The following is a 24,876-nucleotide window of genomic DNA, read 5'->3' as shown; positions in this document are numbered from 1 at the left end:
CTATCCTGGCTTCCCCTAGCAGTAACCACCCAGTCATTGACAAGCAGTTTCTCGTATGTTCCGGTGATATGTGCATCCCTCTTTGGAATTACTTAACCTTTTTGAATCTCTGTGTATTCATCGGTAAAAGGGGGCTACTGACAGGATGAAGGAAAATGATTTATGACAAATATTTGGCTGTTGTTCCTATGAAAAGGAAAAAGTCAGCAGAAGAAAATGGGTCACATGTAAGACCCTTTCCAACCTGGCCCCAGCTTGCCCCGACAGCCTCCTCTCCTCTTGTAGCGATGTTCCCTCCTCTCCTCTCTGCAGCAGTGTTCCCCAGATATGCCACCTGTGTCCATGCTTCTGGGCCAATGTGGATGAGGTGCTTACTTGCCTGCAATGCTGGTATCCTGTCACCGTCTTCCTTTAACACTGGACTCCACTGTCCCCAACTCTGACAGGACCCAGAGGCAATGACTCCTTGGTGCTCCCATGGCCTGATACCTCTGTCTGAGCACTTGCCGTATGGCTGTGATGTTCCTGGTGTGTCTGCCTGGCTTTTTCACTGAGATGCTTATGCAGCAAGGCAGGGACGGGGTCTTCTCCAGCCAGTGGCCTGGCCCATTGCCTTCTGGCACATGGCAGGACCATTTGCAGTGAGTGAATGAATTCCATTAAGAACATTTGTGAGTCACAGGAGGAGGTCAAAATATCAACATTAACAGGAGCTTGGAAGAAGTTGATTTCCACCCTCATGAATGACTTCAAGGGTTTAGGTGCATGAGTGAATGACAGTTCCATCAACAGACTACAACTTTCTGCCCTGGTTAACGCAGGGTATCTACATGTCCCCAGTTCTCCCTAGGGGCAGTTTTCTCTTTGAAGTTCCGAATCTTCTCTGTTCTGGAAGCACAAAACTACAGGTTCTCTCTCAACTCTTCAAATGAGGTTGGAACAAGTAGAATGGGGACATGAACTTTTTTCCCCATAACTTCAATAAACAACAGTTCTAGCCCAGTAGGTTTTATGCAAGCCTTCCATCTTTTTCTAGGTATTTTGACACTTGTATTCTTTTTCTTCTTGCAGCCTGTGGAAATTCCTAGAGACAGAGAAATGTGCAAACCTGTTCATCTTGCTGAGAAAAATCCACTTTACCACCACAGGAACAAAATATTGAGAAAGAGTCTTGTGGTGAGACACCCATTGTTCTCTGGTAAAACATTTGGTTGCTACTGTGTAGACTCAGCTTTAGTCATGGAATTCTAGAGGATGTGTCTCAGAAGTGATCAAGAACAAGCCCGACAGTAATCTGCACCACAAGCTGATTTGATACCATGGCACTGACAATGGGCACACAGGTCTACCAGGAAGGGAACGGGAAATGGGAACGAGAGCAGGGGTTGGGTTGTGTTTGTGGAACACACAGGTATTTTTTTTTTTAACTTTCTCTTTCTAAAACATTTCATTTTTATGGAGGTGAAATTTATATAAGATGAAATTAACGGTTTTAAAGTAAACAGTTCCGTGGCAACTAGATATGATGTGCAACCAGCATCTCTGTCTAGTTCCAAATGTTTTCATCACCCCAAAAGCAAGACCCATAACCGCTATGCAAGCATTCCCATCTCCCTTCCTCCCAGCTCCTGGAAACCCACCAACCTACTATGTCGCTATGGATTTACCTATTCTGGATATTTCATATCAATGGAATCATATAGTATGTGACCTTTTGTGTCTGTCTTCTTACACTAGTGTGTTTTCAAGCTTCCTCCATGGTGTAGCATGCATCAGTACTTCATTCCTTTTTATGGCTGAATAATACTCCATTGTCAGGATATACTGCATTTTGCTCATTCATTCATCCATCAGTGGTCATTTGGGCTGGTTCCACCCTTCAACTATTGTGAATATTGTGCTGCTATGAACTTGCATACACATGTATTTATTTGAATACCTATTTTCAATTTTTTTAAGTTATGTACCTAAGAGTGGATTTACTAGTCATATGGTGATTCTATGTTTAACTTTTTGAAGAACTGCAATTCTGTTCTCCACATGGCCGAACCATTTTGTATTTCCATCAGCAATATAGGAGCACAGGTCAGATTTTTTGGGAGTCACATTTTAAAGTGGCACAAGTCCCTTCTAGAGGGCTCTGTTCCATGCACACAAAACTGGTAGTCTCCACTTGAAGACACAAATTTTGCACAAACATGCAGGCAGAGAAAGGAGAGAAAGTGGACCCTCAGCAGACAAGCTGAAAGATCGTTCAGAGAAGCAATGGACTTCACCCATCGTCTTGCTGCACTTTCCATAGCTAAGCAAGGGGCAGACTGGAGATTCCACTGGCTACTTTGTCTTATTTTCACTTCTTTCCAGTTTGTCCCCACTACTCTACCCTTTCCACAGGACTGTAGGGTTATGGTGACTTTCCTGCACCTAGCCAGGTTCCAGTGGTGGGGGACTCTGTGATTATATGATCTAGTGTTCAGAGCTCCCAGATTTGTGCAGACTGAACTGTACACATGCTACTTGTCAACATCTGTGAGCCAGAAATAGGAGGAACACCTTTAAAAAGAAACCTACAAACACAAAGTGATTCATAGACGCTGTTGAAGGGCAAAGCAGGGCCACCACCAGAGCCCCATGCAATTAGACTCATCAGAGGGAAAGGGCATAACGCTGGCTTTCTTCTTAAAGCCACCTGGAAGGAGCTGAGACCTGTACTAAATTTATATACAAGTATTATTTGATTGGAAGAACAAAAAACACATTATATTATGATCTGTCTTCCCTTGCAGTCTGGTAGCTTAACTGTCAGCAAATTTTGGAGGAAAGGCCTTCCTGAAAAGGGACTGGGAACCCCTGGGCAATGTCTTTCCTATGAGAGGTGGATGTTTATGGTTGAATAAGGGGCTGAAGGAGGAAATAGACAACAGGGGTCAGAGAGCGAGGCCAGAGGAGGCCTTTGAGAAAAGAGAGGAGTTATGCCCCCTTTTCAGTGAGTGTGGGGCCTCTGGAGGTTGGCAAGAAGAGGAGAAGGTGAAGGTTTTGAGCACTAAGAGAATGATGTTTCTGGTGGGCTTTGCCAGAAGGGGGCTCATCACACGTGAGTTTTTGCACTCATAAGCCCAAGGGGCATAATGGGGGTTTTTGTTTGTTTGTTTGTTTGACACAGAGCCTTGGTCTGTCACCCGGGCTGGAGTGCAGTGGCACGATCTTGGCTCACTGCAAGCTCCACCTCCTGGGTTCATGCCATTCTCCTGCCTCAGCCTCCTGAGTAGCTGGGACTACAGGCGCCCGCCACCACGCCTGGCTAATTTTTTGTATTTTTAGTAGAGATGGGGTTTCACCGTGTTAGCCAGGATAGTCTCGATCTCCTGACCTCATGATCCGCCCACCTCGGCCTCCCAAAGGGCTGGGATTACAGGCTTGAGCCACCGCGCCCGGCCCACAGTGGGTTTTGAAATCCCAACATATCCAACGAAGAACAGGAAGCCCTGGGACTCAGCACAGACTTGAGTCCCCCATTGGATGCAGTAGGTGCCTGTTTCTCACTAAGTGGAAAGAACTTGTTTTCACTCCCTGCCAATGAGTAAAGAACGAAGAGCTAGATTTTTCCTTGAAGGTGGTGGATCATGACCCCTCCTTGAGGCTACACAGAGAAGCAGTGATGTTACCATGGAGAGGAGTGAGCCCCTCACCCACCCCAGGTGAGAGGTCTTATCCTGACTTTTTAGTCATAATCCAATGAGATATTTTGCAGGGTTAGTGGATGCAGTAGGTTAAATGGTGGCTCAAAAAAAGATACGTCCATGTCCCTACCCCCAGAACATGTAAATATGGCCTGATTTGTACAAAGGGTCTTTGCAGAGGTAATTAAGGATGTTGCGATGAGATCATCCTGGACTACCCAGGTGGGTCCTAAATCTAATAACAAGGGTCCCGATAAGAGACACAGAGGGGGAAAGTCACAAAGAGGAGGAGGCAGTGTGACCATGGAGGCAGAGACTGGAGTTAAGCAGCCCCAAGCCAAGGAACACCTGGAGCCACTGGAAGCTGGAAGAGGCGAGGAAGAGGTCTCCCTGAGAGCCTTCAGAGGGAGCCTGGCCCTGCAGACACCTTGATGTGGGGCTTCTGGCTGCCAGGACTGTAGAGAATACATTTCTGTGGTTTTAGGCCACTCTGTTCGTGACACTTTGTTGCTGCAGCCCTAGAAAACTAATGCAGTGGGGTCGCCCAGAGAGATGAAATGACTGGAGAGAGAGAGAGAGAATCTGGTTGTCTAGAAAACTGAGTTCAGCCCCCGGACTTGCTGCTGGGGTCTGAGGTGAACTTTCCTAAACATTGTGCTGTGGAGTCTCTTTCCTCTTATGTTGACTTCTCATGGCAGAGATCGGGGCTCATGGTTCACCTGAGGACACTAGTAAGGACCGGGGAGGTTTTATCAGATCCTCACATCTATTTGAAATAGTGGGAATAATAATGACCGCACTCTACAGAATGCTTAACATGTGCTAGGTAGGTAACATACATTATCTCATTTAATCCTCAAAACAATCCTATATGGTTGCTATTCTCATCCCCATCTTACAGATGAGGAAACTGAGGCTCTGGGAGGTCATGTAATCTGCTCAAGGTCATTTAGCAAATGCTGGTGGAGCTAGACCTTGACCCCAGGTTTGCCTGTGCTTGAGCCACAGCATTACAAAAGGCTCAAGCCCCACAGAGATAGTCGGGCGCATCCTGTAGCACCCAGCTGTCGGATGAGAAAGGATGTATTTATTTATGTATGTATTTTAATAGCAGCACTGGCATTAGAGTTTCTTTGTCAGTGAGGGTTGGAGTGATGGGTTGATTGAGATGAAGGTTGCTGAGATGACCTGGTGGGTCCTGCTACCAGCAGATGGATGTCAAAACATTTGCATTGAGGGGGAGATAAAGTCAAAACTGGGAGGAATCAACTTTCTCTCAGCTCCAGGGCTCTGAGGTCCTTTCTTGGCTCTCAGCCCTGTCTGGAAAAGAGAAGAAGCCCCTGCCACATGGTCTCTCTGGTGTGAGAAGCTGACAGTCCACTGCTGAGCTTTCCCTGCTTTGCCACAAACAGAGGGCACCTCCCCACACAACTTCCTCTCCTGCTGGAATGGGAAGAGAGGACACTGGCTATTAAGAAAAGCTCTGATGAGCTCCTGTCCTGGGGCAAACTCTGTTTCTGGAGTCCCCTCTTATAGGGTTAAACCCAGGTGGGCTGTGACTGTTGGGGGTCCCCGTGCCTCTCACAGTCATGTTTTCAGGGTTTTGGGAGATCTGGGTTGGTTTTCCCCTTGCCATGGTTCATGCTGGGGTGTGGCCAACATGGCAGCGTCTCCCCTGCCCTCCCAGATTTCAGGTTGGAGGGAGTTCGGTTTCAGAGAGACAATCCACAGGCCTGCAGATTTCCTCCCATGCAGACCTCAGTGCAAGATAAAGTCAGGCCAGGCTGTGCCACAGCACAACAGCATAATAAATCCCCCTCTGGCCTCCTCCCAGACTTATTGTTCTATTGCAGTTGTTTTGAGTATGATCAAAAGGAAGGAAGAGACTGTGCTATCAGACTGAGGAAGAAGGATGCTCTCCTGACCGCTCCTGTTGACCTTGGCCACCCTTATTTTAAATATGAGGAAACCAAAGGGCAACGTGCAGCCTAACCCCATCCGCATCATAAGGAGCGACGAGCTGCAGCCCAGGCCCCATGGACCTTTGCTGAGGCAGCAACCCCTGTGCAAACTCACCGACAGCTACCTTGAATGTCCAGCCCTGTCCTTTTACACACCATGGGGGGCTAGAAGGCCCAAGCACAAGGTCAGCGACACTCTGGGGCCGGAGCCGGAAGTAGGCCCTGGAGCAGCTAAGGTAGCTGTTGTTAACCCTTTGGACTGAGAACTAAGGCTGTAAGGCCACAACTGTTGGAAATAATGGGCCAGAACAGGAACTCCCCAAGCTCAGCTGGCCCGGTGCCCACTTCTCCAGATAGTGAATGGCTCAAGTTCTTTGGAAATGTTGTCAATGTCAGGGCTTTGGCCTTGCCTATGTCCAGCCCAGGTTCGGGCACAGGCATGGGGTGGGGTGTGACATCGGCCACCACCGCTGGATTCCTGCAAGGAACTAGAGCAGAAAGCAACGACTTGCCTTAGGCTTCAAAGGTAGAAAAGGCGGGGCTGAGTGTTCCTCTTCACAGACTTGTAGGCTCACACAGTCCTCTGCCCTCACGGAGGGACATCTGCCCTGCCCAACGCCCAGATGCTGATTCGCCAGGTGCCTGGCTGCCGCAGCCTGGTCACCTTTGTCTGGGCTGGAAGGCCACGTCTGAGCCATCAAAGGAGCCTCAATGGGAGAGGACGTCAATGTGCTTCCTCAACCAGAAAGGTGGTTTGAGTTTGGCCAAAGCAGCCCAACCAAATAAGTAAAAAGCCTGTCAATGGAAAGATGGGGGCTGCTGGGAGATCACACGACAACAAAATGAGAACCATTATCAGTCTCATCCCAGCCTGAAGGAGGGAGAGCCTTTGAAGCCACAGACAGGCTGAACAGAACTTTCCACCTGAGAGACGCTGGAGATGGGAGGTCAGGCTGCACTCAGCCCCCACGAAAACAGATCAAAGCCTGCTGCAGAAGGGAGGGGGCGCACAGCTGCAGCTCTGACTCCCCCCACGGGCCGCCCGGGACTTTCTGAAGGCAATGGGGCTGCCTTTGCAGGGGCCTGTGGGAAAACCCGACAGAGATGCACATTGCAGCCAAACCCCCGAGCACTGCTGGGAGAGGGAAAAATAAACCCCTCAATAGTCCTGAAAAGAAAAGGGAGGGAATCAAAGCACACAAAAAATGCAAAGACCACCCACCTGATGAGCGCCTACCTTTCGGAAACAAGTAACTCCTGGCTTCCGAGGCGCACTTCTAAAGAACAGACAGACTGAACACTCTGCCTCAAAGCTGCGTGCACCAGGGGATTTGTGGGAAGCCATGGCCCCTTCTAAGCATTGGAAGCTTAATTTAAAGTGTCTTGGCCTCTGCGGTGCCTATTCAAGGGCTCCCTTGCATCCGCTCTCCTCCTTGGGAACCCAGGAGACAAGAATCCTCATTTAGAAAAGGACAGGATCCTGTGTGAACTCCTTTATCGTGGTTCTCTCAGACAGGACAGCCATATCTGCCAGGGAACATTCTAGGGGGCATCTTTCAGGCTAGATCCAGGGTGATATGGGCCCCTGCGAGGACACCTTGGAAGGCTGTGTTGGTTCTGCCTGGACTGGTCCCTCTGGGACAGCCTCAGCCTACCCTGCCTGGCCTCACCGCTCCTCCCTCTGGCCTGAAGCCTCCTTTGGAGGACTGACACTTCATGGAGACTGCAGTTTGATCTTTTCTGAAGTGGAGACAACAAAGCAAAGCCACTTCCACTGCGTGCTCTCTCAAAAGAATAGGAAAGCTCTTCTCTCCTCCTTGGGAATAGATTTGAAGGGAGGGTGGAGTGTGGAATGATGGGGAAGCCGTGGAGGTATTTTGGTGGAGGAGGGTGTGTATGGAGGAAATGAGCTGCCCAGGAGCACAGGGGAAATTGACATGAGAGCATTTCAGAAGCACTGGTTTAACCGGCTGACATTCTTTCCAAAATGGATGGACAAGCCTTTAGGAGTAGACAGAGGGCCTCAGGGAGGAGAAACAGAGCTGAGGAAGAGGCATCTCCCTTCCCCCTCCTCCGGAGGCTGATGCTAGAGAGAAGGCGGCAAGGCCTCACCGAGCGCCTACCCACCACTCACTTGATTTCTATCTTTTTATTACCTTACCCTGGGAGATAAATGGGGTTATCTCCATTTTGCAGGTGACAAACAGAGATTCAGAGAGGTGAGGAGAGGCTCTCCAAGGACCCCTATGGAAGTGTCAGCTGGAATTCAACCCTCAGGCAGCCTGGCCCCAAAGTTCACAACCTTTCCTACTCATTTCAGCCCTGCCTGCCTCTCAGGGCTAAGAAGATGTGAGTAGATGTTCCATAAGTATTTATTAAATGGAACTGAACTCAGCAGCTGAACACACACAGGCCTCTTCCACCCTGACTAAGAGGATTCCTTTGAGGGTCTGGGGTATGGAAAGAAATTCTCTGAGGCACTAAATAAAATCCTGCTCTGAGGTACAAGGAGGACTTTTTTGAAATTAATAGCTAATAAAGTTTATTCAGACCCCAAAAGGAAAAACGGAAAGGAATTGGAACCATTTTAAAAACAGAGTCGGTAGATAATAAAACTTCACAGTGGTGTTGTTGTCTTTCATCAAGAAGCACAAAGTGCTCACAGGCTTTAATTACATCTTCATCCCTACGGTCCCTTCTGAAGTTGGTAGATGCACGTTAATAGTACCTTTCATTTTACGCATGGACACATTCCGGACCAGAAGCTTTAGCAATTCTCCCCAAGGCAAGCGGAGTACAGAGCTGGATCGGGGCGCAATGACTCTCCACACCGGCATTCCATGCCACCTCCAGTTGTATTTCCTCACTCCGCAGCTGAAACCAAGGACTTCATTGACATATTTAGGGATCTGAAGGTCTAGGAAAGAAGGTGGGCAGAACCAAGGAATTAGGCCTCCACTTTGGCCTGCACACCATATAAATCCCCTCTTTGTTCACCCATGTGTACATTCTTTAATGTAGGCATGTGTTCATTTGTGTACATCAATGAGTTTGCTCACAGTCACAAGGGTGCCGAAGCCTGAGCTGGACCACTCACTTTAGGTAATGCCACAGCAGACAGCCAGTGCCTCTGATCATGAAGACTGGAGAAAGGTGACTGGGCTGGTCCCGTCCTTGACGCTCGGGAGGGAAACTCTCCCAGTGGACCCTGGGGTTGGGATGTAGAGGCTAAGACAGCTAGAGATGGGAAAGGGAACTTAAATTGCAAGGGAGTAATCCTTTTTTTTTTTTTTTTTTCGCTAGTTCATTTTCAATCATTCATTTCCTGGCTTAAAAAGTAATTAATAGTAGTAATCGCATATGGCTTTTTAATGGCTCTCCATTGCCAAATACTATTTAAGCACAAATTTCTTCACTAGACACTGGAGCCCAGTGTCCACACTTGATGGTGTGGCTCCATCTGGGACCCCAGTCTCATTTCTTGTTCTTAATTTCTGCAGTTATTCCTAATTTGTGAACTGCAGACCAGCAAAGGTCCAGGGCATTTCAGCAAGGGGTCCATGACTCTTAATACCACACCAAACATGGGCAGCAGCTGAAATCCATAATATGTAAAACTCAGGCAAATTTGAAAGGCTGTCAAATTCCTAGCAGCTCTTTGTCATTACGTGTTTTCTTAGGTACAAAGTTTAACAACTGCTACAAGAAGGGGCCTGCATTGTGATAACCATTTTCAACCTGGGATCCAAGGAACCCTTCAGAGATACCCTGAAGTACAGATGGGGGAGCACAAGGATGGAGCAGGAGCAGATGGAGATACCCCATCCCCACACACACACAGCTAACCCATCTGTGTAACCAGAGAGAGACTATTTTGATCAATTTTGTACACTGGGCTTTCTAGTAAGATTTTATTTGAAAAAAGGACTCTGCCACAGAGGTGAGTGGGGTAGAGTTTGCAAGCAATGGCTACAGACAAAGTACATGTATTTCTAGCCAGTCCCTTGCACAGTTCAGTGGGGCACAGTGAGATATCTGTCAGTCGCCCTTCTGTCCAGATCCACACAGTAAGAACTCTGGGTTTGTTAGTGTCTTAGATGCATGAAGTCCCATGTGACTCTTAGAAATAGCAACTGGCCACAGATACTTGACTTACTTATTTTTTTTTTTTTTTTTTTTCCTGAGATGAAGTCTCACTCTGTCGCCCAGTCTGGAGGGCAGTGGCATGAAGTCGGCTCTCTGCAACCTCTACCGCCCTGGTTCAGGCAATTCCCCTGCCTCAACCTCCCTACTAGCTGGGATTATAGGCACGCACCACCATGCCTGGCTAATTTTTTTGTGTTTTTAATAGAGATGGGGTTTCACCATGTTGGCCAGACTGGTGTCAAACTCCCAACCTCAGGAGATCCGCCTGCCTCGGTCTCCCAAAGTGCTGGGATTACAGGCGTGAGCCACTGCGCCCAGCCAGATTAACCAATCTTATTGTCAATGCAAAGACAGTATCCACTTTGCATATGTACTGCTGAGGGAATCATTAGAACATTCACTGCTGCTGAGGGTCAGGTGGGGAATTCTTTCTATACCAGCTTTTCTTGTGGGCCAAAATTCCTAGAGGGATAGTGACCACTTGGGGTCCATTTTTATCTCCTTCTGTTTCTACCTAAATTTGTCTTTGCTTATGTGGCTGGGGCCTGCCACTCAGGCTTTCACGACACAGTGTGCCCCCAGGCAGCCCGTCCTAGAACAATTGTAGTAATAAGAGGTGACAAAGCAGGACCTTGAGACAGAACTTCCAGAAATTCTTTGGCTGAGCCTCCGTCCTCCCAGGCAGGTTTCAGACAGGGCGACACATAAAGAAATCTCTGAACAATCCAGAGCAGTGCACATGAGCGAGTGAAGCTCAGGCAGGAGATGGGAAGGAATCCTTTTCTGCTTTCCACCCTGCCACCCATAGCTCATTCTCAAAAGCCACCTCCCCAACACTTAGGCTTGGGGTAAATGCTACAAAACAGGGTGGAAACCTCTCATGACCTCCTCTCTGTTGCATGAACGCCTGTTAAAGGCGAAGGAAAACAATGTGACAGACCCAGGCCTGTCACAGCTGTGCTGGGGCCAGCTGGGATGTGGCTGTGTGTGCGCGTGCATGTGTGCGTGCACGCCGGTGCACACGTGGGGATATAAACATCCTTGGCTCCCCAGCTCCTGTGTGCTGGATCGTGCTGAGTGGGCACAAAGTTCTGCGTGTGTCCAAGGCGGGGAGGGGCAGCACCAGCATGCCTAGGCACTCTCGTTTATATATGGAAAGGCAGGTGGGGAGACAAAGGAGAAGGTTTGGGAACAGCTGTGTGCCCGTGCCCGTGTATGTGTGGGCAAATCTCACTGTTGATGTGTCTTGGGGGAAACTGAGGGAAATTTTGTGCTTGGGTATGTGTGCACGCATGACAGGTGCCCACACTCAAGTGTGCAGAGGGGGAAGCTGAAAGAAAGTTTCGAGATTCTGTGAACATTCTCAGTTAGAAAAAAATCTGGCAACTCCCCATACCACAGGTGGGTACACAGTCAATGCTTGTGAAGTTCATTTCCTGTCCTAGTTACCAGCCCTTGTTTATACAGGACACAAGATGTGATCGGTAGCAAAAGCTCTAGGTCTCCAGGGTCAGTTGAGGGAGAGTGTGTAGGTGGAGAGGGTGGGGAGGGAGTGTGGGCATCACTGCCCAGGTCCCCTTGAAGTACAAATGAAATCAATTTTCAACATTAATCCATAATTCCACCCATATATGTTCAGAGGGGAGAGAAAGCAGAGTTCTAATTTTAGAATGACACCCTCCTTCAGTTGCTCCAGTGCTGTTTTAGCACCCAGTCTGCTCGGGCTGGTGGCAGCTCGGGTGTCCTCGTGTGTTTATGGGTTTGAAATGCATCTGGCTTGTTCTGCTTTGAGCTTTAGTTTGCGAGCCTAGCCCCAGGAAGTGTTTATGAGCTTTTTCACTTTGCTTTATTCTGGCTCGGCTTTGTTTGGTAGCACAGAAGGGTAGAGTTTGACATAAATACTGTGTTCTTTGTGTGAGGGCTTCAGATTGCAGAGGGTCCTGGGACTGGCATTCCATAGGAAAGCTGAGGAGTTTGACCCACCCCGTGATCACACACCTGTAAGCAAACATTCTGCACACCTCGATATGGGAAGAAACTGAACTCTGTAAACAAACTCCTGGGCACATGACCTCCTCAGAGTCTACTTGCCAGTTCATTCATCCAAATGGTGACCAGCTCACAATAGACACTCAGTGACTGCTAATTAACTCAGTGACTGCTAATTAACCATGGAATATTCCATTCCACTGCATTACCAAAGTGCCAGCGTCACTCCTCAGCATAGCTCAGGACCTTGTCCAATCAGCTGTCCTGAACACCCAGTTCAGTCCATGGTTCACATTCATGTCATAGTCCTGAGCCCCTGCTCTTCTGCCAGTCTCGACCCAAGGAAGCAGTGGCAGAAATCTCCTGGCTGTGGGGTTCCATGGAGCAGAGAGCCTGAACCCACCCAGAAACCAAGTCTAGACAAAATAGAGCTTTGAGGTTTACACCCATAACCTTTGTGCCGTCAGAAGCAGAGGGTGCCAGGGGATCCACTGGAGGCTCCCTGGGAAGCAGAAGCCAGAGGTGCTGTGCTATTTCTCCATCTGGCCAAGGGCTTAACCCTGCTGAAGACTATTTCTAAGTGGAGTCCCCATGATGAGGGGACCCAAGGATGCTAATGGGGTTGTTTCCCAGGCTTTGTTCTGGTCCAGTGCAGGGCTCCAGTTGTTGATGGTGATGGAAATTTGCTTTATACTTGGTCTGCAAGGTTGGAGTCCTCTGCCACCCTCTGGCAATTCACAACCTCTAGTCACTTGGGACCTCTGAACACTAGCAGGACTCTAAAGACTGGGACCCATGGCTCCTCGGTGAATTCTGAAACTGCTTTGAGGTTCTGCCTAAAGTTCAAGGAGAAGCTTACCAAGGACAGGGGACTTGGGGACAGCAATGGAAATAGAGACAGTGAGGTTCAGGCCACTTGCTATGCTTTGTAGGAACTTTCAGCTCCTGTTAGCTAGAGACCTTTGCAGAGTCAACATTCTATGCGAGCCAGTGTGGCACCCTGCTGGTCTATGATTCTGTTCAAGGCACAGACATAACCAGCCCTTCACGGGCTTCCAGACCACTGAGATTGCAGCCTGGGGTGACGTCCTACCTTGGCTGGAAGGGTCTCCCCACCCAGGCCTGGTCCTGCAGGAAGTGGTTCCCATGGGGAGAACTCCTACTGCTCCAGGGCAGCAACTTCCTTGGTGTCATCAATTTACCTGCCAGTCTCATCTCTGGGAGGGTACCAGTTTCTCTGGCTTCCCCACCTGTCCCCAGAATGATCCCAACACTTATTTCACCCCTGAAAGCCTTGGAAGGATGCCCGCTTACATTTCTAGTGAATAGCATTTCCATTGGAGGCCCTTCACCCAGGGTTCCCTACAAAGGGGTTTGCTTTTAGGGAAGGGCAGGGTGACCCTGCTTTGTCCTCCTGAAGCACCACATGTGCCTCTCCATCACTGTGCCTGTCACACAATCATAATCCTCCCCTTCATGTCTCTGCCCTGCTAGCCTAGAAGCGCCTGAAGGCAAGAGCTGTCTTAGAGGCACACTGGGAAAATAGGGGGCCCTGGGTCCTGATGGAGTGAGGGCCGGGCTAGGGCCAGAGGGCCTGCGCTCACCAGCCACTGGGCCTGGATAAACGTGGTTTTCAAGGGATGAATGTAGTCTGGCCTATCTGATTCTCATCCCCACTCTCTGAGAGTGCTGTTTTTCACCTTGAAAACGAAGGCACACTACCCTGAGCCCTTCACTGGCTTGTCAAGTGGTGGTGTGGCACACGTAAGGGAGCATTGCTATGTGAAAGCTCCCCAGCTCCCTTCATTACGGTCATCCCAGGGACAGAGGACCATGCTGTGACTCAGAGGCCCAGCTCTTCCTAGCCGTGCTGTTCCCTAAGTGAACTTCAGTGAGTTGCTTTATCTCAGTGACTGTGTTTCATCTGTGAAACGGGAGTGTCGGGTTGTCAGGGCAAGACCTTGGAACCTTCACTGAGTGGCATGGTCATGGGCATTCCTTCTTATTGTCATTGCTTAAATAAGCATGAAGATACTTTCCTGAAGAATGATGTTTGGAAGGAAGGAACCTAGACTTTGGTATGGTGTGGGAATGGAGTAAATCCTAAATCCATTCCTTGTTAACAGGCTTGTAAGTGGAATTCTTGCCTAGCAAGATTTAGGATAGTTCTCTAGCTCAGGAGTCGGCAAACGTTTACTGTAAAGGGGCAGAGAGTGACTATTTTTGGCCTTGCAGGCCACAGGGTCTCTACCACAACTGCGAGGCAGCCATGGACAATACATAAACAAATGGACATGGCCTTGTTCCAGGAGGACTTTATTTACATCGGGCTGCAGGCCGGATTTGACCAGTTAGCCATGGTTTGCTTACCCCTGCTTTAGTTTATGGGGGTGCCCAGCAAGCACTTGGGAAATTAATTTGTTGAAGATAAGTGAGTAGAGGCCTCTGCTAGTCCTGTCCCTCAGTTTTAGCTCTGTTTACACAGGACCAGGTTCTGTGTTCTTGCCACTGAGTCACAGCTGCAAGACCCTCACCTCCTCCTAGCCCCACTCCCCCAGCTTTGAGTGATCCCAGGTTCCTTCAAGCCCACTGCTGAGTGGGGAGCAGTTTCTGTGCCTTCCAGGGTCTGTCTCCCACACTGCCACTCCCCACCCAGGGCCTTTTCCCTCCATCCTGAGTTTGTGGGACACACAATTTGTAATCTCCTTAAAACTGAAGAAGCGAGGTCTCTGATTCATGTAGATTAAAATCAGCTGCAACCTATTAATGGTCCAGGGCCCAAGACAGATTATAGGAAACAAAAACACTGGACCAAATTAGACTGAGCCGGCCTCTGTCTCCAGGGAAGGGAGGTAGCGTAGGAGGCTGGGGGCGGGGGAGTGGCCATGTGGTTTTCATTACTTTGGATTCTCTTCCTGAAGCGAAGTCACCCAACACAAAGCAAATGGAGCGCCAAGGCAGCGGCCAGCGTCTGGAGGCCGGCTCTCCCTAGTAGAAGCCCTGGGTCCTGTTGGGGGGCTCTGGCTGGTTGTGTGTCTGTAATTAACAGGTTTCAAAGTGGTTATTTTGGAAAAGAGAATTTCAGTGGCGCGTTAAAATCCTTTCATCAGCCATCAGCTGCCGTCCCAAGGCCTTCAGCAAGGCCTGAGCCACTTAAGGCTTCTGAGAGCTTTAAATTCCCAGGGTCCTGTTTGAGAATATGTTGGCTTTTGCCATGGGTTTTATTGGGCTGATGGTTGCCATGATTTTCATTGTGTTGTTTGGTTCCTGGGATCATAAAAATGTTTGCCTCTTCCTAGAGTACCTAGGATCATTAAAAAGAAAAGGAAAAAAGAAGGCCCTGCATTTGTAGCTGCTACATAACATACAAACCATGGCTTCCTTGGGGGAAAAGGGCCAGCTCTGGCTCTGGGCTAGGGAAAATCATCAACCTGGAAGAGACAGGACAAGCAGCCCCACCCAATCTCCGCCTCCCTCCCATCCAAGGACACTGAGGCCCAGAGAGATGCTCATCTAAAGCCGGTCTGGAATCCTGGTCCCACTCTCGGTCAGGTGCTCTTTCTCCTCCTGGTGACTTGAGGCTGTGCGTAGAATTGGGAAAGGTAGAGGAGTCTGAATTCTGCTGGACTGGTGCTTTGGGACACCTCTAGGAGTGGAAGAAGTCAGATTTACAGGCAGCATAAAGTGAAATGCTGATGTGGACAGAGGAGCAATCCGGGCCAGCACGGGCATTCCCATGGCCTACAGGACAGAACGCTCCTCTGAGGCTGGAAGGGTTACTGGAGCATTCACTTGGCACCCACAGCCCTGAGACATGGAAAGAAGGGAAACAGGTACCAAATCCCACAAGCCTCAGAGATGATTTCTCACTGCTTTGAATATGAAACCTCTGAAATCTGGTCAAGCTCCCAGAATCACCATAGGGGGTGACAGGAATTTTGGTTAAGCCAGTATTATCTGATAAGTGGAACACTAACCTGGCTTTACTTCCTATTTTGATGATGGCTACCTTCCAGAACCTTCTTTCATGGAAAACATGACAAAAATTCTGAGAGAATTGCTATTAAATAACCTCTGCTGCTTAAAAACAAGGCCAGACCAGCAGACCTTGCTCTCAGCAGGACACATGTAAGAACTAGTCTACAATAAAGAAGCTATGAAGGCGTGTTCAGAGAATTAGAGGCTGTCAGAGCTGGGAGGGAAATTGGAGTTCAGCTAGGCCAGGCTTTCATTTTATAGATAAGGAAACTGAGGCCTCAGGGCATATCCAAAGTGATCTAGGGGGCATAGGGAGTCCAGGATTTTCTTGACTATCCCATTCTTCACAAGGCCACTGTTCCCCTTTTGGGTTGATATTGTCGTTCATTCATTCATTCATTCATTCAGTTTTTACTACCTCCTATGTGTCAGATGCTTGTAGGCACTGCTAATTTTGTTTCTTTGAAGTTTTTAGAAGTGGAATAAAAGAGACACATTTCTGTGGACTACATTAAAGGAGGAAAGGAGTTTTTCCCCAAAAATCTAGGTCTGGGAAAAGTCTGGTGACTTTTGTGAGCCTGGGGCATCTTTGGGAAACGCCTGCCCTTTTGGGTGTGCCTTTCAGATGAGTGTGAAATATCATTGTCAGGTAAAGGGGTGACTTGCCTAGGCTGCCCCCACTTGCAGTGACCCCCGCTCCCAACAGCCACCTGGCAGTGTGGCCCAAAGGAATCTGGAAGTGGACATCAGCAGAGATTCTCTGGATCCAAATTTGAGTGAGGGCTGGCGGGAACCCAGGCTAGCTGGAGGCTGCAGCTTGCATGGGTCTCTCCGTCTGTTTCTCATCATTCTCCTCCTACAGTTTGCTTGTCAGTCCTTTGCTCTTGTTTACCTCTGTGTGGATAATTCCTCGATTATAAATCAGAGAACTTGGCACTGAGTTCTGGATTATCTGTGATCTTTAACTTTCCCAGGGCAAAAGAAATTAAACCAGCAAATCTCTTTGTTTCTCATGGTTCAGCATCCAAATCATGGAAGTGTGAGTCTGTGTGGAGTGAGACAGCCTGAGCCCACCTCTGCCCTGGCCCCCACGCTCTAGGTGAGCAGTTATGCATCCATGCATTCATTTATTCCCTCAACAAATACTCAGTGAGTACCCATGTGGCACACTCTCTTCTAGAAACTGGAGATACAAGGTTAAAAAAAAAGGACACTGTTCCTTCTTACCTTGTTTGCATCTTAGTATGGGTGACAATAAGCAAACAAAACAACAAACATACATGCTAGTGATAAATGTCTTGAAAAAACGTAAGCAGGGTAAGAGATGGCAGTGAGGGGTGCACTATTTTACACACAGTGGGATCAAGAAGACCTCTCTGAAGAGGTGACATTTGAGCAGAGATTGGATGAAGAGAGAGTAAGCAATGTTCAACCCAGAAAGAACATTTCAAGCAGAAGGAATAGCAAGTGCAAAGGCCTGGGACAGGGACAAGTGTGGTGTGTTTGGGGAACAGTAAGGAAGCCAGGGACTGGAGTAGAGCAAACAAAGGGGACAACTATGGTACATTAGGTCAGAGCAGTGGGCAGGGGCCAGCCATGGAAGTGGTGACTTTGGATTTTGTTCTGAGCCTCACAGGATGTCCTTGGAGGTTTTGGAGGGGAGTGATGCAGCAAAGATGAACATTCAGAGGCTATAGAGAGGCTTGTGGAACAACAATGGGCCAGCTTGGGTTAAACATTGGCATTCAGACACATGGCAGTGGTAGCTGCACCTCATGGGTGGTGCTTCCAGTGGGAACTTTTGAGAGCTACATGTCTCGACAGGGTGAGGCTGGGCCTGGGAGCTCACTACCTCTACCAATTAGTGTTAAGCCCAGAAAAAGGAAATGCTGCTGTTTAAATTGTAGGGTTGGAACCTGTGAATCATAGAACCCTCAGCCACATGGACCATGGTAAGCTCTGGAAGTTACTGGTGCAGGGTCTGAAGCCCCCAGCTGGGTTGTTTTGCCACCGGTGGGGGCTTCCAGACACACTCAGAAGCAGCAGACTCAAATACAAACCCCGTATTTAGGGGGTCCAGCTTTATTTTTGGCTGATTGTATACTGTCTGGTCAGTTTCCTTCCCAGTGTCTTTTACTTTGGAAAAGGCAGGCCACCTCACGGGGGTGCAGAGAGAAAAGGGGAAACACATGGATTTGGGGCTCAATCAACCCCACAACACAACCCTCACCTTATTACTCCGCTGGATTTTGGAAAAGCTACTGAACCTCTTAGAGCTGTGCTGGTCAGTGCAGTAGCTGCCAGCCACATGTGGCTGTTTACATTTAAATCAATTTAAGTGAAATAAAATTTAAAAATTTGGTTCCTCAGTTTCACTTACCATATTTCAAGGGCTCAACAGCAACATGGGGCTTGTGGCTACCTATTGGACAGTGAGATGTAGAAGGTTTCCCTCATGGCAGGAAGCGCTGTTGAACAGTTTCACTTCTTTAAAAAGGAAGTGATCCATGAGAACTGAACAAGTTAACAGGCAGAAAGCACAAGGTGCTTTGCCGGTCTCACTCCAGGTGCTCAGCAAATGGTAGTCACTATGATTGATCATGTGAATCTCCATCCTCGCTCTGCTACCGACTAGCTACGTGGCAAGTCATTCAACCTCTCTGAGCCTCTGTTTTCTGATATGTAAAATGGGAATAAAAAGTACCGCGGAGGACATTCCCACAGCATAACATGATCCTTGTTTTTCTCAGTTCTCTCTGGACCCATGAGAACTTCCTTACCAAGTCTCAGCTGTCTTATCTAGACCAGAGCTTGGAAGCAGGACCTGCTGTGGCCCAATAATGCAATCTGGAGATTTTGGCCATTCTGAAGGGTTTGACCGTGGCTTGTGGTATGGAGTTCTAATGAAACGAGTGGACAAATCTGATCAAGAAAAATAATCATTTGACTCAAGTCGGATATTTACCCTGCTCTGACGCTCTGAAAGACAGCATGCCTTGGGTTCCCCAGCTCCAGGCCCCGGCTTCCCTGGCTAAACGTTCCTCCTGTGGGCAGGGCTCTCAGAGAGGGTCTCCCAAGCAACCCTTCTAGTATCTCAGCCTCCAATCAGTCTTCCATTTCCCACTTGGGGTTTTTGTTGTTGTTTAAAAGTTTACTAACTGCAGGCATTTGGCGGTGGAAGTTGGGATTTGCCTGAGGCTGGGAGGAAGTTATTTGCCAGGCCAGGATAAGGTGTGGTTTAAGGGTTGAAACTGGAATCCCCTTCACCTGCTTCATGCATTTCAGGGGAGATTTGTTTTCAACTCCCAAATTACCTGCTAGGAATTCTAGTCTTGAGATCCTATCTCACTGGCTGTTTTCTTTCATTTTCGAAAAGAAATACAAAGAAAAAAGAGTGAAAGGCTCAAACACGACATTCTTGCACTCTCTTAAATAAAATTACATACAGTGAGTGATTTTCTTCCCTGTCTTCTATAAAGCGGTAAGGGGAGGGCCTGACCTAGCCCAGAAAATTTCTGCTCCGGGGGAGGTGCGGCTGGGAGCTGCAGAGAGCAGGTGATACTAAAGACATTTCTTACGTGCTTATTGGCCATTTGTGTATCTTACTGAAATATAATTTATTTTCAAGTATTAATTTTATGCCCAGCAATCTTACTAACCTTTCCTTTAGTTTAATAATTTATTTGTAATTTTGCGGACATTTTCTATGTACAAATCACACAAAGGTTATGGTGAGTGTTAAAACTCATAATGGAGTCTCCAGTAAAGTCAAGTTCAGAAGAAACAGCTAGAAGGACCTGTGTCCAAGCTCGTGGAGGGTAAGTGAGCAAGAAGTTGCCTAAATGATGGTATAACTATGAACAACAGGACAAAGATAGACAGCAAAGACATTTCAGACATATGGATCAATAACTTCTTTTCTTCCTTTCTTTCTTTTGTTTTTTTTAGAGAGACAGGGTCTCCCTCCCTCTGTCATCCAGGCTAGAGTACAGTGGTGCAATCACAATTCACTGTAGCCTCAACCTCCTGGGATTAAGCGATCTTTCAGCCTCAGCCTCTCAAGTAGCTAGGACTACAGGTGTGCACCACCATACCTGGCTATTTTTTTCTTTTCTTTTAGAGATGGGGTCTTGCTATGTTGTCCAGGCTTGTTTCAAACTCCTGGCCTCAAGTGATCATCCCACCTCAGCCTTCCAAAGTGATGGGATTACAGGTATGAGCCACCCAGCTGGACCACTTTCTTTCTTTCTTTCTTTCTTTCTTTCTTTCTTTCTTTTTTTTTTTTTTTTTTTGAGATGGAATCTCACTCTGTTGCCCAGGCTGGAGTGCAGTCTCACTGCAAGCTCTGCCTCCCGGGTTCACACCATTCTCCTGCCTCAGCCTCCCAAGTAGCTGGGACCACAGGCGCCTGCCACCATGCCCGGCCAATTTTTTGTATTTTTATTAGAGACAGTGTTTCACCATGTTGGCCAGACTGGTCTCAAACTCCCAACCTCAGGAGATCCGCCCACCTCGGTCTCCCAAAGTGCTGGGATTACAGGCATGAGCCACCATGCCCGGCCAGGAAGCTGGACCCATTTCTTTAGGCTGGCAATTTGAAAATATTTTGGCTATAAGTACTCCTTTATATGCTTAACAGTTGTTGACTGATGATCTTGAGGAGCCTTGGTTTATGTGGATTGTATCTATTGATAGATCCTGTGGTAGCCAGTTTCTAGAATAGCCTCCAAAAATCTTACCTCCTAGTATTCATGCCCTTGTGTAGTCTCTTCCCAAATTGAATCAGGGCTAGTCTATGTGACAGGTAGAAAATGGCAGAAGTGATGGTAGGTGATTTCAGGGGCTAGGTTATAAAAAGGACTACTTGTTCCCACTTGGCCTCTGTTGTTCACTCTGGAGAAAAGCAAGTCCTGTGTTTTGAGTACCCCAGGGGAAGACCTACATGGAGAGGATGGAACCAAGGCTTCCTGTCCACAGCCAGCAACACTGGCCTGACTTATAAATGAGCTATCTTGATGGCAGATCCTCCAGCCCCAGTTAAGCCTTCAGATGACTGCAACCTCATGAGAGACTGCCTAGCCAGAACTGCCTAGCCAAGCCACTCCTGAATGCCCGAACCACAGCAACCAGAGATAACAAGTGGTTATTGTTGTTTTAAGCCACTAGGTTTCAGGGTACTTTGCTATACAGCAATAGATAATTAAATAATTTACCATATTAAAAACTAAAACCAAAAATAATATTTGTTCATTTAATACATATTCATTGTTAATGAATGAATTATATTTAGTAATGTATTAAAATGCATATATTCATTAATCCATTTAAATGTTAAAAATAACAACATTTTATTATAAAAATAACTTTTTTAAAAAACCCAAGTGAAGAGAATGACAGTGTTTTACATTTTTGCAAATCTCTTGACTGTCTGACTTAATAGAAGACAGCTGGATGCTCACACTGGCTTCTGCATTCAATCAGCTGTGATAATGTTGTTTTGGTTGAAGTATGCGAAGGAAACCCAGCCTCACATAGATATTTTGTTGGAAAGGGAGGAATATTTTAATAGTCGTTTCCGATAATTGTGAATATTTTTGTTTGACGTTATACCAAAACCCAACCAATAGTGGATTACTAAGGTTAGTTGCAATGTGGAATCTGAAACTCTCTCAATGAACGTTTTGTGCTCAGTTATGTTAAAATTCAGTTGTCTGGCTTGTACTCTGAATAGATCTTTTGCTCATGCATGATTTTGTAATAATATGCATGGGTCATTTGGAAAATATTGCTTCACTAAGTCATGCAGATTTTTCAAGTTCGATGCATTTCATGATGAAAACTAAAAGTTCTTATTTGTTAATATCATCACTGATCTAATCAAAAACCTCTATAAGTGTTGGGAAGGTGTTAAGTTCACTATGGCAGATACAGGTTTTTAAAAAATTCCAATTTTTGCTTTATACTTCTATTTTGGCAGAAAATACTGTCAATTATTTTCTTTCTTGAAGTGATGAGCTCAGTTTTTTCATTTTTGAGAAAATGCCTGTCAAATAACCAAATCTGAATAACCATGGTTACCTGGTCCTTTTGAGTAAACATTGTGTTCCATGAAAGTGGCTAGTGCAGATCACAACTCGGGACACTCACACAAGTGCTTTTCCTCCAGATGACTGTCATACTTTGGGATGCACCAGAAATGCTTGATACTTTGTTTCCAAGTCATCACACAAAGAGAAGGGAAGGGAAGGGAAGTGGAGGGGGGGATGAAGGGGAGGGTGGGATGAAGGGAAGGAAAGGTACATTTTTGGGCAAGATTTTATAAAATTAATAATTTTTACTGTCGAATTTAGGACATTCTTCGGTGAAACTGGCATTTTTTTCCAACTGTAGGTTTGTAGCAGTGAAGAATACCATGATTGCCAGCATAGTTCAGTGCCAGCAATTTTACCCAGATGTCAACACAGTGAAGAAGGCAAATAACGTCTTGGTATTATTATGAAAATAGTTTTCAGCTTGCAGACACCCTAATAGGGTCTCAGGGATCCCCAGGGACTGCAGACCTCACTTGGAGAATCAGTGCTTTAGGGAGATGGCTGCCATTCTACTACTTGTAGCATTTACAGGTAAATGTGCTACATGCTAAGACATATATGTACCAAGTCTTTGGGCAAAATTGTAATCACCACCATTTATTGCATAAACTAGAAAACATATCATTCGATATCAGTTTATTCTTGTAGATGGACTAGATATGAGGCAGGCGTTTTATTTAAGGGAGATTTTTTATGGTTTTATTTATCTCACTTGTCAAAGGTATATGGATGGTGGTGAGGAAGCTAGGCTCTAAGCCATTTCTGAAACTGTCAGTGTTGAATAAACAAGATACATAAGGAAGCTAACACTTGCACCCCTTCCTTTGTAACTCTTCTACCGCCTTGATCCAGTGAGCCCTGAATGCTCAGGGGGCTAAGGAAAACATCCTTTTTAGAGCAGCAGGGTTCCCTCAACTCCAGTCTAGAAGTGGGCAAAGTTCTGACACTGGCAGTGCCTGCAGCATGGGACAAGAGAAGCAGCCGGCCCCAAAGGCCGCGTTTGTTTAAATGGCCATGGCACCTGTGAGCACTGTACTGCCGTGGAAGAGCTCAAGTCATTGCCTCTACTAAAGTAGCTCTGAATTCCTACAGAGCGGACTTAGAGCAAGACAGGGCGAGGACATAGTTGTTTTCCATTCTTGTTCAGTTAGGCTTACACATCCTCCCACTCCCAAAAGGCCGAGTAGGCTTGCGCCCCACACCTGACTGGGCTCAGCTCTTTGGCGAGTGATTGCGTAGCTGTTCTGCCTGTGACTGCAGGCCCCAGTCTGCAGGCGGGAAACAACAGGCAGTTGTGTCCCGAGCCCTGGGAACTGGAGATCTTTCCACATCTGTTCGCCTAGTCAGGGGCGGGAGGAAATCACCAGAACCGTCAAACATGGGGCCAGAGCAGGGAGACAAAGGGGAAGCCTTAAGCCGATGGTGACCCTGGGTCATATGAGCCCCCCCAGGCGCCCCCCCATCCCCTTTCATCCCCTCAGGTCCCCGACACTCAGCCTTTTCATCCTTCTCCAGGTCAGCAGGATCAGGTTAATGTGAGTTGACCAGAAAGCTTATCCAATGAAGGCAGGGACAGGTGTTTGAAGCCCCTTCCCTGCTGAAAGCTGGGTTGAACAAGGTTAGCAGTGTAGCTGAGGCCAACATCCTACACTAATTGCATTTTCTTTCCTAGAGCTCCTTCTCTTCCCCTTCCTTGCTCTCTGGTTTGGAACCCCTCAAGGTCTCTGAGAGCCGTTAACCAAAACAAACCGTTCAAAAAACGAAGGATTTAGGGGAAAAAATTAGGGGATGTGACATTCTAGACCGAACAGTGGCCCTTCTATGCCAGAGCCTAGGAACCAGCATTTGGAGGCCACTTCCACCCAGTGGGCATGCTGAAATCAGTTACTATGGGCTTATCAGAACTGATTGCACAAACCTTTGCCCAACTTCACAATCATGATGTCATATTTGTAGCTTGAGTTGACCAAGGTGGGAATATTTGTACCACAGAAATCAGCAAGCTACAAACCAGGCTTTTCCACCTCCAGAGCCAGTTGTTAAACATTTACTGGCACACCAATGCCTCCACTGTAGCTACTGTCACTCAAAGTATGATTCTCAGACCAATTACATAGGAATTTCCTAGAGGTCAGAAATGAGGTGGGGCAGGAGCGTTGTTATTTAACATGCAGATTTCCTGGCCAACCTGAATTAACTGAATCAGAGTCTCTGGAGGTAGAGCCTGGGGAAATGCTTTTTAGCAAGTCCCTGAGGTTATTAATAAATTCAGTAAAGTTTGAGACTTCAGCCTGAGGGAATAGGAGAAAAGAGTGGGTGTGCATCTGACTCTTGGCATCTGGAAGGAACAGCTGGCTTCAGTCCCAGTTGGCCTAAGAATGGACAGCTGTTTTCCCTTGAGATAGAAACTTCATGACAGGAAAAAGAGGTGGGAATTTTGGGGTCTCAGCTACCCACTGACAACACGACTGGTTCTGCCTTAGATCTCAGGATGAACCCATTTTCCAACTTGAGACTTTGACCCAAGACAGCATGAACAAATGCCCAGATGTATGTACAACGTGGAGAAAGTCACCATCATTTGCACCAATCCTGGGGCCAGTGGAGCCAGGGAAATCCCAGAGTCAGTTTTCCATATTAGATTGCCCAGCACAGCATTTTTCTTTCAGATTTGTCTAGACATTATCAGGAGCTTTCACAATCAGGCATGATTTTGTAAAGCGAAGACCTTGTTGGCTTCATCCCACTGAGCTGGAAGAGAGGGTCTTTTTGTTTTGTTTTGTTTTTTTTGTCCAGTTATATGTGTTTATTGGACATACATATATCTCCTTTTGTGAGGTATCTATTTAAATCTTTTGTGCACTTTTAATTAGGTTGTTTGTCTTCTTATTGTTGAGTATTAGGAGTTATTGATATATCCTAAATGCCAGCCCTTTTCCACATATATGCTTTGACAATATTTTCTTATCTATGACTTGCCTATTTATTATCTTACATTTACCTTTTGGTGAACAGTTTTTTTTTTTTTTT

At 47.1% G+C, this 24,876-nt stretch overlaps 1 protein-coding gene across 3 annotated transcripts in view; it reads left to right on the top strand.

The window, feature by feature from the left end:
• RAD51B (RAD51 paralog B) overlaps positions 1-24,876 on the top strand; it is an 800,423-nt gene that overhangs the window by 672,065 nt on the left and 103,482 nt on the right. Inside the window, exon 11 of one of the 3 annotated variants that reach the window (XM_011949705.1) lies at positions 1,072-1,820. The exons of the other annotated variants lie outside the window; for them this stretch is intronic. Coding sequence (XP_011805095.1) covers positions 1,072-1,088 — 17 coding nt within the window. The 3' untranslated portion in view covers positions 1,089-1,820. Of the gene's footprint in view, positions 1-1,071; positions 1,821-24,876 lie in introns of those variants that run through there. 3 annotated transcript variants of the gene reach the window in all.

Source organism: Colobus angolensis, unplaced genomic scaffold (genome assembly GCF_000951035.1).
Source record: "Colobus angolensis palliatus isolate OR3802 unplaced genomic scaffold, Cang.pa_1.0 Scaffold3, whole genome shotgun sequence".
In the NCBI taxonomy this organism is placed as follows: Eukaryota; Metazoa; Chordata; class Mammalia; order Primates; family Cercopithecidae; genus Colobus; species Colobus angolensis.
Note: the sequence above shows the minus strand (reverse complement) of the source record. Positions and strands in the feature narration are given on the sequence as shown.